This window comes from Copidosoma floridanum, unplaced genomic scaffold (assembly GCF_036245765.1).
Source record: "Copidosoma floridanum isolate Cflo_tuat_1 unplaced genomic scaffold, Cflo_Japanese_pri ptg000013l, whole genome shotgun sequence".
Classification (NCBI taxonomy): domain Eukaryota; kingdom Metazoa; phylum Arthropoda; class Insecta; order Hymenoptera; family Encyrtidae; genus Copidosoma; species Copidosoma floridanum.
In genome coordinates this window covers 31,934,629-31,950,474 of record NW_028321890.1, presented here as the reverse complement: position 1 = coordinate 31,950,474, position 15,846 = coordinate 31,934,629, and the positions used below count along the sequence as shown (strand labels likewise).

Sequence of the window (15,846 nt, the reverse complement as noted above, 5' to 3'; positions counted from 1 at the left end):
CGATGACGTTTGGGCACTTGTACAGGAAATTGTAGGTCTAAGGATCGTAAATGAGAATTAAATACTTTCTTTAAAAAAAAAAAAGTTTGATTTTTTTCCAAAAGGTTAAGAATAAACTTATTTTTGATTCTTATAAAACGAGGTTTCCGCGTCAACACTTATAATCAAGACTTCAATTAAACGTATTATTTATATTTTCAAAACATTAGTTCAAAAGAAACACATTTTTTTTGTAAGTAATTTTTGGAAATGGTTAAACAAATTATAACTTGACAAAAAAAAAAAAAAAAAATCGTATGGTGTATCTACACAAATAAGAAAAAAGCATGAGTAGTCCAAAAAAAAAAGAAAGCCATTTTAGTCAAATCGTAGAATCAAAATGCGAAAAACAACATTTTATGTGTCAGCTCTAATGACGGTCGAAAAACGAAAAAAATAAGCCATGGTGTATATCAATATTGGTCCAAGGAACACACTGATATCCTACTGATTGTGTAGGCCTATCCCCACCGGCCCAAGCAAACACTTGTAGTAGTAGTAGTACGTAATTTGGAGAAGGAATAAACTATGTTCGAATGAATCGAAGAAAACATGATTATACCGTGTCATCTCAAAATTCGAATTTTGTCTATTACGAAGCATGATTCGCGAGAAAACCAATATTTATGTTTTTTTTTATGAACGATTGTGTAAAAATCGATATCGTCCGAATGAACTGCAAAAATCGATAAACCGGCTGACCCGTTTCCTTCAAAACCATGTACGATCAAAAAGAAAAAATGAAAAATAAAAGGGAGGAGGAAATAGCAGGGGAGACGCGAGCGAGCGAGGCCAGTTGAGGGGGGGGGGTGCAAACGGGGTGTCCGTCCATACACGCGTTGTACAAAGTGGAGAGCAGAGAACCGAGTATTAGGTATCTGTATGGATGTGTAAGGCTTCCCCGTGTGCTGTCATTTGAATCAGGATTAGCGGAGCCGGGCCGTCGTGCCATTACCTGCTGGAGTTACTCTATGTGACACTACTGCCTCTGTCTGCGCCGAGTCGATATACGTATATCTAGGGAGGGAGAGCGAGAGAACCTGGTGTACCACGGTGTTACTGCAGCTGATGATTATAGCTGCTCCGACGGGGTGTTACTCTCACATTTTTCCTCTTGGTTTCAGATTTTTTTTTTTTTTATCCTTTGGAGGAATTGATGTTTTCTCAGGGTTTTGCGAATATTGGCAAAGCAAAACCATTTTGCGATGAATTAGGGAAAATAGTTACATCTCGATAGTCCAAGTGCTGAAATCGTTGTCATATCTAACCAAACAAATAATACTACCTTACATAATTAGAATCTAATAAAAAATGTGTATATTCCACAATAAGAGAGACAATGTAAGTGCAGTGGGAGAATTTTACTAAAGCAATAAGTAAATCATGTTTTTTTTTATGTATTATAGTGTAATATGTCCGGTTACACAAAGGTCCTTTACTAAGGGCACTGAACACTTTGGAAAGGGATGGCCGGCTTCCCATCACAGGGAGGCGGGTGTAGGGGGAAAAGTAGGCAATTTTGCTGAGAGAAGGTCGCCTATTCCCTTCACGAGGATCATTGCGTGGTGAAAAAGCACATGTGAAAATTCACAGATTAAATTTTTTTTCAGGAGCTTTCGTTAAGAGACATCTGCTAGAGCTTTACGTAAGTTTTTCTTGCAATTTTCTGTAGTTATACTGACAAGATAAAATTTAGACACTTTCTCTTCTCTGAACATGGTATGGATAATCCCTACGTTATCAAGTTTTGATAATTTCTCTTTCAATTACGACGGACTTCCAATAGAGGGAGTAGTTCTGTTTAATTAATACAAAATACATGATGAAAGGCAAGAAAAGCAAACAATTTATTTAAAAAACTTTTGCAATCGTGAAAGGTAATAAGTTTAAAAAATGTAAATAAATATTTATAAAGTAATAGACATGTGATACTTCATTTTACTCGTTTTTATTATTTTTGTGTATATAATATATTATATAATATTAGCTTACCTATACAGAATTTATTTTAATGTTACATCGTATACCAGGAGACATGTATATGTATTATAAAACACAATAAAAAAATATTTTTAATAAAATTTTTTGGAATTAACAATTATTTTAATATTTCTTTTTCAACAATTTACTACAGACTTTTTTTTTAAATTATTCACACAATTGTCCAATTCCTTGTTTTATTTCTGTTATTTAAAAAAAAAAAATTTAATAATAAAAAACACCTTCTAAGAGACATGAAATAAAAACAATAAATTTTGGCTGTTTTGTGTAAGTTCTACTACCCTCTGGTTTTCAAATATCTTTGATTTTTTTTTTTTTTTATAAGAAACATTAATCTGTTTTTCAATTTTATTGTAACCAAAAAAATCATCAGAATAGTTTTTGGATGGTCATGGCGATTGTCCCATCGAAATAGCACTAACTTCTCTAGAAGCATATTAACGTTTGTAATGAGTTGTTAGGTAATTACCGCTAATAGGCAATAAAATGAATTACAGCAATTTATAAGATATATCCACCGAAAATTGAATTGAATTTAATTTAAATATGGATATAAAATACCTTATATTGTTAAAAACAAAATACGTCTAAATTACTTTCTAAAAAAATAACACAAAAATTTTTGAATGTGGATATTTTTTACGTTTTTCTGATTTTTCATTTAATTTTTGTATAGTTTAACTAAACAAATAATGAGGTTTTGCTCAGAAAAAGTCTTAGTCAATGTTAACAAATAAACAAGTTGATGATAAAAAAATAACGTGAGTATTGTTATTTTTCACTTCTTTTCGGAAATTTTACTGTTAAACTTGGCATGTTGTAGATTTTATGTATAGTGGTTTTGCAAAAGTTTACCAAAAAATCTTTATGCTCTTCATGCTACTTAAATTTTTAACAGCTACTTCTTATCTCAGTACATTCTACGTTGAGTTGGCACATTTAATTTCAAATTATTTTACATAATTAAAAAGTTACGTCCTATTGTTTATAAATTTTACATAGTCAGACATAAACAGTTGGAAATAACTGATACTTAGTGACTTAAGGATAATTTTTTTAATTGCCTCACGTTAAATCGTCGTATCTAAAATTTGACTAGCTTGGACAAAGTGAAATTACATGTAGAGATACGGAGTGGTTTTTTAATCAATTTGACGACGATCATTTACGCTCTTCACGTGTATACCCTAAAGCAAATTAAATGAGAACTTTTTCTTTTATAATAGATTCCTTATTAGTACAAGTTATTCTATTGCCGTTTAATTTAAGCAACTTATTTAATAAATATTGAAAGTTATGGCTCTTCAAAGTGTATAGAGCCCCGTTAATCTTACTACTGATGTAATGTATACATTTATGTATATTTATTCAAAATAATGATACCACCGAGTTGATTAATTTTACAAGCTTCATTGAACCTAACATATTGAGACAGACCTAAACTGTCACGTAACCATGAATAAAAAATTTTTTAAATTTAATGATTCAAAGCTTGAGTGCAAGCTCTCTAAATTATTAAACTCATCAGTATAATGTCTACACGACAACCGTATGAATTAATTATTAGTCATCGGACACCTTAACGAAAGTATTCCATAATCAACATACTTTTTACCAATTACTTATTTTTTGGAAGTACTTACTTGGAGAATGCATATTTTTTTCATGTACACTCGACCTTCTGGTGCAAGCTTTCAACACCAAAACTACATCACAGAAACTACATTTTTCACTTCGCAAGTGAATATTTATGGATTATCGAAAAAAAAAAAAAAAAAAAAAAAAATTCCCTATATAACTCAACACCTGTTTGAGCATTCATCACAAATTTTCTAATTTGTTCCCTCCTTTTTTTTAATAAAAACATTAAATTTCATTCAATGAGTACTATTAAGCTTTTTTATGTTTCGCCTCACGGATAGTTACGACCGTTCACAGTTTGGGCTGAAAAAACAAATTTTTTTAGCTCATTTAAAGAGTAAATACAGCACGAGCGCTTCCAATAACCAACAGTACAGGTCATCCACATTAGTTAAAAAAAATTATCCAATCTTGTATGAGTAAATATACTCTTTAGCAAGTCTCACCACTGTAGTAGATTACACAGGAGGTTCCCGCAAGCTCCGTAAAAACAAGTTACTTAGCGCGTTACACCCCCGATCATTTGAAGCAGTTTCCTCTCTTGTGCAAAGAGACGAAGGGGCGTGACTTTCGAAAATCTTATGGTGGCAAAAAATCGCCTACACCCCGAGGAGTCTGTCGCCAATGTTTCGCCGAGCCCTCGAGAGAAAGCCGGAGAAGACCTTCGAGATTTTGTAAAGTCTGCTTCGTGGAGTGTGCCAGCTTGGTGTTGGTCGAGACGGGGACAAAGGGGGAGAAAAGCAGCACAATTTATGCACAAGTACAGCAGCAAACACTCGTAATGGAGCGTGTGTGCATCTTTGCCTGTGCTGCGCACAAGAGAAGAGCGAACGCCTCGACTTTAGGGCCGCCTAGAGTGTCCTCATCTGCAAGATGACGGAAACCAAGTTCAGAAAGACATCGAGCCATCAAAAGAGGAGGCTAGGGTCTTCCCTCGGGTTGGGGAAAAAGTGCTTCGAAGGCTACTTTTTCTTGTTAATCCACGCCCATCTGCATTGAGTAGCTGCATAATGAAATTTCACCAAGAACGTCCTGGCGCGCTTGAACCTTTGACGCACAAACGCCGAGGCTGCTGCATCCGCAAGCTTCGCTTCTCGTTCTGAGCTTGCAAAATTTTTCGACATAAGTAAACGCGATAGATTGCTTACGGTGGTGAAATGCTGGCCGGTCTCTACCACGATCTCGACACCACGAATATTTTTACTAAAGCAAAGCTGCAACGAATCATTTGTGTAATCGAGGCACAGAGCTTTCATCCCGGTTGCATGTTGATTAATTTCAGTTGACTTTTATGAATCGCATCTACGTCGTTCATCGAGTAATTTTCATTATAGTTGAGAATACACTCGTCAGCAATGGGTTTTCGAGAATTTTTGAGATTTTACTCCCAATTTTCGCAGTGTATCTTTTTCGTTGATTCGCGTCCGTGCTCGGTTTACCGCAAGCGCTTGCTCAACAGGATTTTACTTGTCATCCCAGCAACATCGAGCAACCACAGTGAAACCAGAAAAATAAAAAAAATGAAAAAGGATTACAAGGGGAACATTGAGGACCTTCTTTGACGATCAGCTCAGAGCTCGACGAGCAAATTATTTTTAACTGCGACACATTTTTTGGAGAAACAAGTTGAAAGTATGATTTTACTTTTTTTTTTATTTTTTTTTTTTTGTTACACCTCATGCCGGTAAGAGCTTGTTCTTGCACAAAGTTGTGAACTGTATAATTGTGTCCATCGATCGTCTTTATTCTTGGCGCTATTCTTTAAATATGCAAACTTTTCGTACCCCGCTTTCTTTGCTTTTAATATTTTATCAAACACTCGCGAAACACTCGAGGTTTTTTTTTTTTTTTTTTTTTTTCATCGATGTCAGTATTAATGTTTTATCCAAATTGAACCGTCCTTTCTTTTACCCACAAAAATGTAAGTAGTGGGAATAAGTGGTTTGAGTCGGTTTTCTTGTTACCTCGCATTACCTTGTTGCATTTAATTTATTTCCGTAAGAATAACAATGGTTACAATAATGCGTGATCAAAAAATTACAGTAAATTGTTATAGTTTTACGTGTATTACGTAACGCACGTTTTTAATCATTGAGCAACGTAACTAAAATCAAGACGAAACATCCGTAGCCCACGATTAAACTATTTACGCATCTCCCAACCCAATTACCGCTAAAAAAAAAGAATCAATGAGAAAATACCGCAAAAGTATCGTACAAATGTAACCCTGATGGTAAATGAGGCACTCTTGTTTCTTTCGCACTCGCTCCTATTGCGCATACACGAGCATCAGTTGTACATCAATGCCAAAAATGCCGTACGGGCGAGCACGAGCTTTCAATTCAACGGGAGCAAGACGCGCTCTTTAGGCTTTATTAAAAGATTTGGCCGTGTTACAGGCCCGTGCATACTTTGATGCTTGCAGGTATACCTTGTGACACGCGCACGGGTTTCCAGCGATTTTCTGCATTGACCGTGGAATGGTCTTCATTTGGCGAAGCAACGGGCAGAATCGAGCTTTCATCGGCTGCTCGCGAGCAGGTGCCACTCTTATCGACCATTTTTATCGCGGAGTTCGGTTTAACACCCGTGCAGTGTGATGAATACAAATAGCCATTCACGGTACTATTGTAATTATTTAGACACTATAACTTTCTCCAATTATGAATAAATTTTTAACCGACAGAATTTTTTCCAACGTTTATAATACAAACTACTTTTATTCTGCGTATAGACCTTTAGCGCGATACGTATAGCTCGCCTCTTGTAGCAATTGAAAACACTCGTCTCCTGTTGCATTAGATATACTGCAATCGGATTCTCTGCAGCTGCATTCTTTTTGTATTACTAAACCTGCACTGTCGACGTGTTTTCTATTTTTATATATAATATCCTTACGTCGGGTGCCTTATTTTTTTTTTTTCCTTATATATTTTTAGTCCAAAATTAATCTAGTTTCAGCTAATTTCGTAGTGAAGGTTCCAGTTCATCCGGATACATAATTCACATTTTTTGATTACTTCGAATAGTTGTCATCTGATCGGTTTCCGGTGGGTTGCTGATTTTATATCACAATCTAACGTTTACATTATACAGAATTCGAAAGAACCAAGTTGATATTTTTAATCCATGTGCGTATCTTAATCTAGAGCATTTCAAGTCTAGAAAAATGTACTTAATTAATGAAATAAAAAAAAAAAATAAATTATAAAAAACTTTTAAAAATGAGCGAAAGCATGTACATTAGTACTGTACTACTTTTTCTGATAAAAAAATAAAGCAATTATAGCCCGCAGAAAAAAGTTGAGTTTTTTTTTGCATAAATTTAGCCACTTTTTTATTCTCCCCTCTTGTGTATACTTTTCTCTCGATTGTACAATTCATGGCTCAGTGCGTTAAACTTATCTACGAGTGTATTATAAACGCAAGACAACCGCTTTGGTAATAAATCATTCAGGAAAATGTATTATTAAAGTATTTGTTCAGGGTAAGGGCCGTGGATTTATAGACGTGTAGGTGTAGGCACAGACGAGTTTTGTACGCCATGTGTACATGAGGGGCTGCACGAGAGTGCGAGCACCTAGACTTGCGCCGAAGAGGTGGTGTATAAAAGAAATAATTGAAGGGAGCGAAAGTACTATAATATCCTCAATGCGAGTCTCACGTGTGCGAGTCATTTTCTTTATAAATAATAAATTACCTTTATTACCATGTAAAATCATTGTACATGCGTATAAAATTTTATTGTGCCTGTACATGAAGATATTTTTTTTCTGCATAACATGTTTTTTTATGTTTGTGTGGGATATTTTTATTTATTGACACTGCTTGCATTTAAAATACAAAATGGTGAAAATTTCTCCAGAGTTCATTACAGTCAAGAATAGTATGACAACCATTATATAACAACTCTTTATTTTAATTGAATTTTTTTTTTTTTTTTAATCTACTAATAAAACGTAAAAATTGATTAAATATTTATATTTACCCTTTGGAACTTAAATAAACTTTACCACTAAATGCTAGCAGTAAACGGTGGGTATAGCACTGCAAAATAGTATCCGTCACAGCTATGTAAAGATTTCTGTGTAAAGATGAAGACATTTGCATACCTTATGACGTTAAAGCGAGAACAATCAATACCATTTTACTCGCTCTTTTTGTTATCAAATGTCTACCTGAGCGTTATTTTTGTCGCTAAAAACTTCAATTATTTTTAATTGAGCTTTAATACTTTACCATCACTAACTAACTTAAAACAAAATGGTTTTTTTTTTGTTTGCGAATGGTCAGTTCCACCTGCTAGTATGAAAGAAATAATGAACAGAACATAGTAAAGTAATTACCAGTGTACAAAGCTTAAGAAACGTTTCTCTTATATAACCTACTTCTTCTCAACAGCTTTAATGGCTTTTTTTTATTGTGGTACAAGTTTGTACATTTTTTTAATACATGGGTGTAAAAAATAACAAAGCAAAAAAACAATTGAAATAACATTTTTTTTTTTTTCGTTAATCGTTTATTACAATGCACAACAGTTGAATTATGTCAAGTACATTGAATATACGAACAAACGTTTATTCGTAGGTACATCCTAATCGTAAATACATTCATCATTTTCAAAACGTAAAAAGTGCTTCATTCTGTTTATTTTGCGATTCTTTCACTTTACCATTCATATCGTCTTGTGCATTTTACATATTGCGTCTTTCACATAAATTATCTAAGTGTCGTAAGCTGTCCAAGAAACTTGAGGAGCATACAAACTTTTTTTGCTTATGTAATTGTAATGTGAGTAAAAATATATTTAATATGCGTAAGAGTAACATTTTCCGACACTTACATTGCTTACGCATTTACATAATGTTTCTTTTGTTTATGATCATATTTTTTTTTATTTGAAACAAAAGTTATTGTTAAGGGAATCGATCGTGAGCAGAAATAGAAAAGGAGATGATAATTTGCTACATTAATATTTTATTGGATTTATATAACAACTAGTGTACAAAAGTTATGTTTGACTTGCATAAATTAGAATATTAAAAAAAAAAAACATATTTTTTCTCAACTTTGCTCGTACTTTCGTATCCATATATTATAGTTATAATATTAATAGTAGTTGTAGGAGTTCAACTTTATATAGTCGTATGAAGTGTTATGATTGTACTATTAGCAAAGTATAACACTGACATCTGTAAGTTTTTTTTTTCCATCACTTCCTTTGTTTTCGGCGATGGCATAGTAACTCGATACTTTGTTGAAAAAATTTCAATGTGCTTTATCGGAACTTCCATACAGAGCTTTTATCGTCATAGACACCTAATACATCATAAATTAATTTTACCAACACAAACTAGAAAAAACACGTATAAATTTTCGCTATAGATTTCTAGGTCACGTAATAACATGCTGGTAAAATTGTATATGCTGCCGGACTTTGTTGAGCTATCCATTGATATTTTTGTCGATATCGTTCAACCATACTCACATCATTTTTTTTTTTTTTTTTTTGCGCACATGATATATCTAATGCATCGAACTGTCGAGCTCATTGCCAAGCTCTGAAGCATTTCAAGTGTTTTATTACAAATTTAATAAGCACAAATTTTTTTCACAAATATGTGGATGCACGAACATTTTCAAACGGATCAATAAATATTTGAAAAATGATTATACATACACTTATACATTGTACAATCAACATCATACAGTAGCTGCAGTTTTTTTTTTTTTTTTTTTTTTTTTTTTAATTGTTTTATTTTTTTTTTCAGTGTCATATATAGTATAAATACTTCTCACTATTCGGTTTCGACGAAGAAGAAAAACAACAAAATCACCCGCTGAACTTTGTTTATTACAGTGTTACAATCTAAGTTTTACAGGTATCTTACGCGATCGACCTTTGAAACTGAAAAACATAAAGTATCCTATTATCTGACTTTATTCATGTGTGAGAGCTGCATTAAACGTTTCCATACAACTAGGCTGATGCTTTTTTTTCCTTTTTTTTTTTTTTTTTGTTTTTGCTACCTCATGAACTTACGAACGCAATTTTTGGCGTACAATATCGTTCATACTGACTCGTATTTATTTATCAATGTAAAAAAAAAAAAAAAAGAAGAAAACCAACATCCTTTTTTACACAATTAGCCTTTATCATCGCGGTAAATTTGTCTTTAAAGACAAAGTGTCGTATAACACACGTGTGGCATGCAGAGTATATAACCAAATAAGGGCGCGAAGAACAATGGTAAGTATTTATTATTTACTCGTATACCATCATAGCTTCCCGGCCGAAAGAACCGAAGCATATAAACACCATTCGATCCCGACAATGTAAACACCACTCGAAAGGTATAAAATATACACATTGGACAAAACCATATGGCCCGAATCGACGAGCGTTGGCCGATAGAGTCTCGCTTAAATGAAGTCATTATGGAGCGAAGGAAAGAAAGAAAAAGAGACACAATGGACGGCAAAAAGGCGGCCAACGGTCAGTCTCTATAACATCTCCATTCGACTCTCTTCTTTCGTCCATACCTGTGTATTGTCCACGTGAGTACATAAATAATACATATTCGCACGTGACCATTTGCTCTTCGGCCCGTGTATTTATCAGAGGGGCGGTGTCGATGCGCCTCCCGAGCTTACAACACAACTCGGCACTGTATACCCGCACATGTCCTGTGTACCAACGACAATGATGCCGATGCTTACAGCGAGAGGGACAACACTTGCTGCGGTTTCGGTTCATCGTTCACGTGCATCTAATTGTCGGTGTATACGTGCAACAACCACGAGAGCTTTTGACTACCCCATAATGTATACGCGTTTCGTTGTTTCTTTTGTACGTTTACAAAATACATTTGAATATCCAGAAAATCTTTTTACGCGCCAACATCATAACCATTTTGGCTCGCCCTCTCTCTCTCTCTCTCTCTCTCCTCCAGGATGAACTTTCTCCCTCCCTGCCAGCAATAATGTCTCTGTAACTTTGGAGGGTGTGCATGATCGCGAGAGCTCGTATTTTGTGTACGTATACAGAGGCGTGAGTACAGCACAAACGTCCTTCTTTTCGCGGTCTGCGCGCTTCCTGCTCAGCCTCCTCCCGAGTCTCTGTACTCGTGGCACTTTTTTCCTCCCCCCCTGACCATACACGTGCTCTTGGGTGTTTTTACCTGTGTCCTGACAAACAATTTCAACTCTTCTCGCTTCCTGCCCAACTGCCGGGGCTCGCGTCCCTTGGTAAATGCACGAGCTCGGGGGCTGGTGTGTCTGTTGTTTTTTTTTCTCGCTATGTCTGCCCCGTCGGAGTGTCTCTTTTCCCTCGGAGTTTTGCATGGACTTTCTCCGGAGTCCATGCTCCTTGGGCAGTGGAGCAGTAGATGATTGCCGTTGGTGTATCTCGAGCGATGGGTGACTTTTTGCGCGCGCGAGATTTTCCGGGAATTTAAAGCTCGCAAAGGTCTCGTGGGGCTTTTTGTATGCTCTCCGCGGTATTCGAGGAACGCGGTCTTGGTGCAAGCATTTTTTTTTTTCACCAAAGGGAGGCTGGCAGTTCAGAGCACCTATGGATTTTGTCGGATTCAATGCAACGCGATTCGTCTCGAAATTGTTAATTGGTTCGCAGATCTTTTTCTAACCCATTCCTCTAGAAATAACTGTACGATTTTTATTTCACGAGGTGATCCTATGTCGACGATTGGATGACAAAACACGGCCAATCCAGAGAGTTTCTTCTTTGATTTTCACTTTTGTATAGCTGAGACGTACTTGTTTGTTCGTTCTCAGGCTATGGCATTAAAACTTTTAAGAAAAAGAACAAATTCTCCTGGTTGGATACCTATTGTACCATCGATACGTTATTCGGGCTCGATTCAAAAACAATGTAACCGCTTTAGAAAGCCTTGACAGTAGGTATGGTTAAAAAGTCGTAAAAAAAAAAAATAATAATAATATATTTGCCAATTCGTTTAGGTGCACGTGGGTGGTTTAACAACGAGAATTCCAATAATGATGGTTGCGGTAGTAGTGATAATCATGATAATAATGACAATAATGATAGTAAAATACCAAGACATTGTCTTGGACGTACATAATCAACAGTTTGTCAAGCTCGTGCTCAAAGAAAATCAATCAGTAATTACATATTTCGATAATTCGTCTCATCTAAGCGATCTTCCTCCAGACGCTATTTGTGTGTAGTCTATAATGATCCCTAACGTTTATTAGTATACAAAAAAAAAAAAAAAGTAACGAGAACCATAACAAAACAAAAAAAACGTAGTCGATTTCTCTTTTGCGTTTCAAAGTGGCTCGGTCCTCCCACTAAAAGCGTAATGAAGATGAACAGCTTCGCCGTCCGAAGCACACTCTCGTGCAATTGTCATGCGTATCTTTGGCTCTTAATCCGTGCTGTCGCTCCTCTCTACTTTGAACCGATGGCCCATGCTCATATCTGAAATCAAACGGAAAAACAAAAACCACGCAATCATTACGCCAGTCGGTGCATTTCTAACTTGTAGCAAACATACATCATTATAGTTCATCGTTTTTCCTATACGTATGTATGTGCATTAAAATAGTGTTTCCAGTTTTCTAACGATCACTTTGTACATTGGAATACATCGAAGAGGCAAGAGGGGAAAAAAAAAAAGTTTCTTGCGCTCGGCTTTTTTTAACGATCTCATTATATCGCCCATTCTTTAACTGCAAAGCATCGGGTATACAATGGAAAACCGCGCGCATATCTAAATTTACGAGCGAAACTCGCGAGGCCCGACTTTTTTTTTTTTTTTTTTTTTTTTTTCTTTCTTGTCTCTCGTTACACACCGCCACGGGATTCATTCTCGAACCTTGACGGCCGAAAGAGATAATATATGCTACACGCGCGCCCGTCGTTCCTCAATAACGATTTTACCGAAGCACCAATAACCCCCGGGACGTATGGCAGTCGTAGCGAAATTAAAAGAAAAATGAATACAAGGGGCCGTAAAACGACAAATAAGCCGGAACAATGGTGCATATATACCCTATTACTTGCACTACACACATGCGCGTGGGGCAATTGTGTACACTTTTCCAATAGCGTGCCTAGGGAATGGTTCTCATGCCCAAAAGTTGGGAAGCACGAGAGAGGAAAAGATAATGCTACGCATAGTGAGAAATGCAAAAAGCTCCTAAAAACATCGTCCACGGAGGAGATAGTGGGCTTTTTTTGCTAGAGATGAGAAACGTGCCCGAGTCCAGATCGGTGATGGACAAAGATTCTTTGAGCCAAAAGTAGAAAGAAGAAAGCACAAGCATGTGGAAGGTGGGTGCAACCCGTTCCACGCCCGGGGGTAGGGGGGGTGGTGGGCTATATACCAACTCGCGAACTAGCCGACAGTAAAAAGCATTTTATGCCTCGCTCGTAAAGTCAGTCAAATGAAACCCGGACTTAGTTTTCATACGTGCCTCCGCGGTATAACCCTGCCGAGAGTATATAGGTACACATACATATACAGTAGTTCGGCTCGCACGGAAAGACCGAGTCATTTTCTTCTTCGTCGCCGTAACCCCGCCCGAGATTTTTGTCGCTCTCTTTTCCTGCTCTTTGCAAAATTTAACTGCACAGTCACTACGCCTCCGCGTGCACGATAAATAAGATTTAAGATCGCGAACGGGCTTGTGTGACGCAACGTTTTTCAAGATACCCCTGATGTTCACTTTGGCAATTTTGTAGCACATGCACTATACGTTTTGTACACGTGCTGCCAAAAAAAAAAAAATCGAAGAGTACTTATAACAGCTTTGATTGGTCCTGCACGGGAGTCGACGTTGGGTAAATTTTGCAGTGAGCCATTGTTCTCTTATGGTATTATAACGACCCGAAGTCATCAACACACGGAATCTCAATGGGCCGATCTTTGCGGGTAAAACATAATTTATCGATTGCTCGGGAGTTCACCTAGATTTGCTCGTCGATATGGCAATCTGTGAAGCTACAACAAACGTTTGAGTTTAAAGCGTAGAATAATTGTAGTCTCAATGGCATTTCAAGAGCCCCTTGAGCCTCTTCGGCAGACACAAATCTTTCTTCAAGCGTCCCAGCGCGAAAAAAACGGGTAGTGTCGTGTGCCGTTTCCGCGATTATACAGTCTCTTTGCAACCGCATACTCTTTTCGCCGCGGTACAAGCTGTACGACCCCATCAAAAGTTACAGCGCTGCTTCAAACGCGACTTTTCCTCTTGTACGGCCCGCCAGCGCCAACGACCCCTTGCTTCGGGTCTTGCCGATTCCGCGGGTTTATTATCGCGTTTGCCGAGCCAAATGGAATTATTACCGTCGGGCTGCTCCTTGGCTTCTCAAACGCGTTTAATTGGCAGTCTCTCTCCTGGCGAAGATTTTTCAATCGCTCCCTGTACACAATAATGAGCCCGAGAGATCGGAGATAAACTTTGACGATCAAATTAAATGTTAACGTTAGAATAAACACGTGTTTCTGCGGCATAATGTGCCGGCTCTAATGGTATATCGCTGCACGCGGGCCAACGTGGTAAAAACAAGTCGTAAATTTTTTTTTTTTCTATCCCTTCCCTCTGGCGTGTACACATATAAACATATGCTCTTCGAGGTATCTATGAGCCGCGGAGGCTAGTTTTACTTTTTGTCTCGGTACTCGAGGTGTACGTAAACTCTGTATGGGTACACTCACGTGTCTGTAAGTGTGTCGAACGCGGTGCTTGCAACATCAGCCCGCGTTTCTCTCGATTATTTTTTTTTTCTTTTTTTTTTTTTTTTCCATCGGTGCAAGCTTTTACGAGGCACTTTGAGGCTTTTCGCCTCTTTTTCCCTTCCATTCGTACGGATACAGCCTTCAAACGGACCAACATGAAAAAGCTTCAGTGATGCCTATTCCTCTTTTTTTTCCTTACACTGTTCGCGATCCTTTAAACTCAAAGCAGCACAAATACACACAGCTTTGTACTTTATTGTACGCGACAAATGGTAAAATCGTCAAAGGGAATCGCCCATTTGACTCAGACGTCCCATTTGTCCACCCTGTACCGGAATCACGGTTTTCCCTTTTTTTAACCCGTTTGGTTAACCGGCCCCAAGCTTTTCGCTCGATTTTTACGATTACACGCGTTTTACGACTCTCTTTGCCGGAAATTGTTTTTCAAAGCCGGAAAAACTCCACCATGTAACCCTGCAAACACCCACGCGTCACTGTGGATGCGATCTCGTGTCGCAACGCTATAAAAGCCGAAAAATCCCCCGCAGTCATCCCCCATTAGCAGTGGGGTATTAATGACCCCTCGACAAATTGAATCTTTGCTCTCCCGCGGGTGGTACTCGTTCGGTGTACGCACGCGACTTACACGAAAACCGATTTCGGGGGTACCTTTACCGATTTATTACTCGATCATCTCGCGCGTGCACGAAAACCGAGCCACCGATCGCACGGATGTACACCAGGAGGATCAACACAGCCACGGTACCTCTCTGCCGCCGATTTAATTTGCATTTTTATCGTCTCAATAATTTTCGTCTCGGGAGCTCGATTTACGCGTCGGCCACCACCACCGTGCGATACACACCCCTTCCAAACTTTTCAAGAAGATCGTATAATTACAGAATCATAAAGGTGTAATCGATGTGTCTGCAGCGAGAAAAGGGCAGTCTCCTCCCCACCACCGATAATCACGACGACAACGATGATGAAAAAGACGAAAAAAAACGAAGAAGAAAAAAAAAACACCAGCTATATAAATATACACTCTCGCTGCTGCCGGTGGTGCGCGTCATCCTGCGGTACGTTGGCCTTCTTCGGCTCAGAAAGAGAGCGGATTGGCCATGGGGTGCCTCGTAAAAATATGATTTACAACCACTGCCCCTCTCTCTCTTTCTTACTTCTCCATACACGTATGCGCATCCCGATCGTGAATCCTGCGGAGCGTGTGTACAGAGGGATATCTCACCACCGCTTCTTTTTCTTGTCTTCCTCCTCTCTCTATTGGCCCGCCCGATGATTTTTGTGTCCCTCGTAACGCACCGTGCGATCGCGAGAGAGGCTCTTTCGTTGATTTTACGATCGCGGCCCCGGCGCTGATTTACCGTCCCCTCGTAATCGGCGTGACTCCTCTCTCTCTCTCTCTCTTGGATGCGCGCCGTCATCG

The 15,846-nt window shown here is 37.9% G+C and overlaps 1 protein-coding gene across 4 annotated transcripts in view; it reads right to left on the bottom strand.

Moving 5' to 3' along the window:
• Positions 1-10,503: 10,503 nt before the first annotated feature.
• dsx (transcription factor doublesex) overlaps positions 10,504-15,846 on the bottom strand; it is a 71,929-nt gene continuing 66,586 nt past the window's right edge. For 3 of the 4 annotated variants that reach the window (XM_089590890.1, XM_089590892.1, XM_089590891.1), the window contains exon 11: positions 10,504-12,142. In XM_089590890.1, the coding sequence (XP_089447016.1) occupies positions 12,090-12,142 (53 nt within the window). In that variant the 3' untranslated portion in view covers positions 10,504-12,089. The remainder of the gene's footprint in view (positions 12,143-15,846) is intronic. The other variant, XM_089590893.1, reaches the window with a different exon arrangement.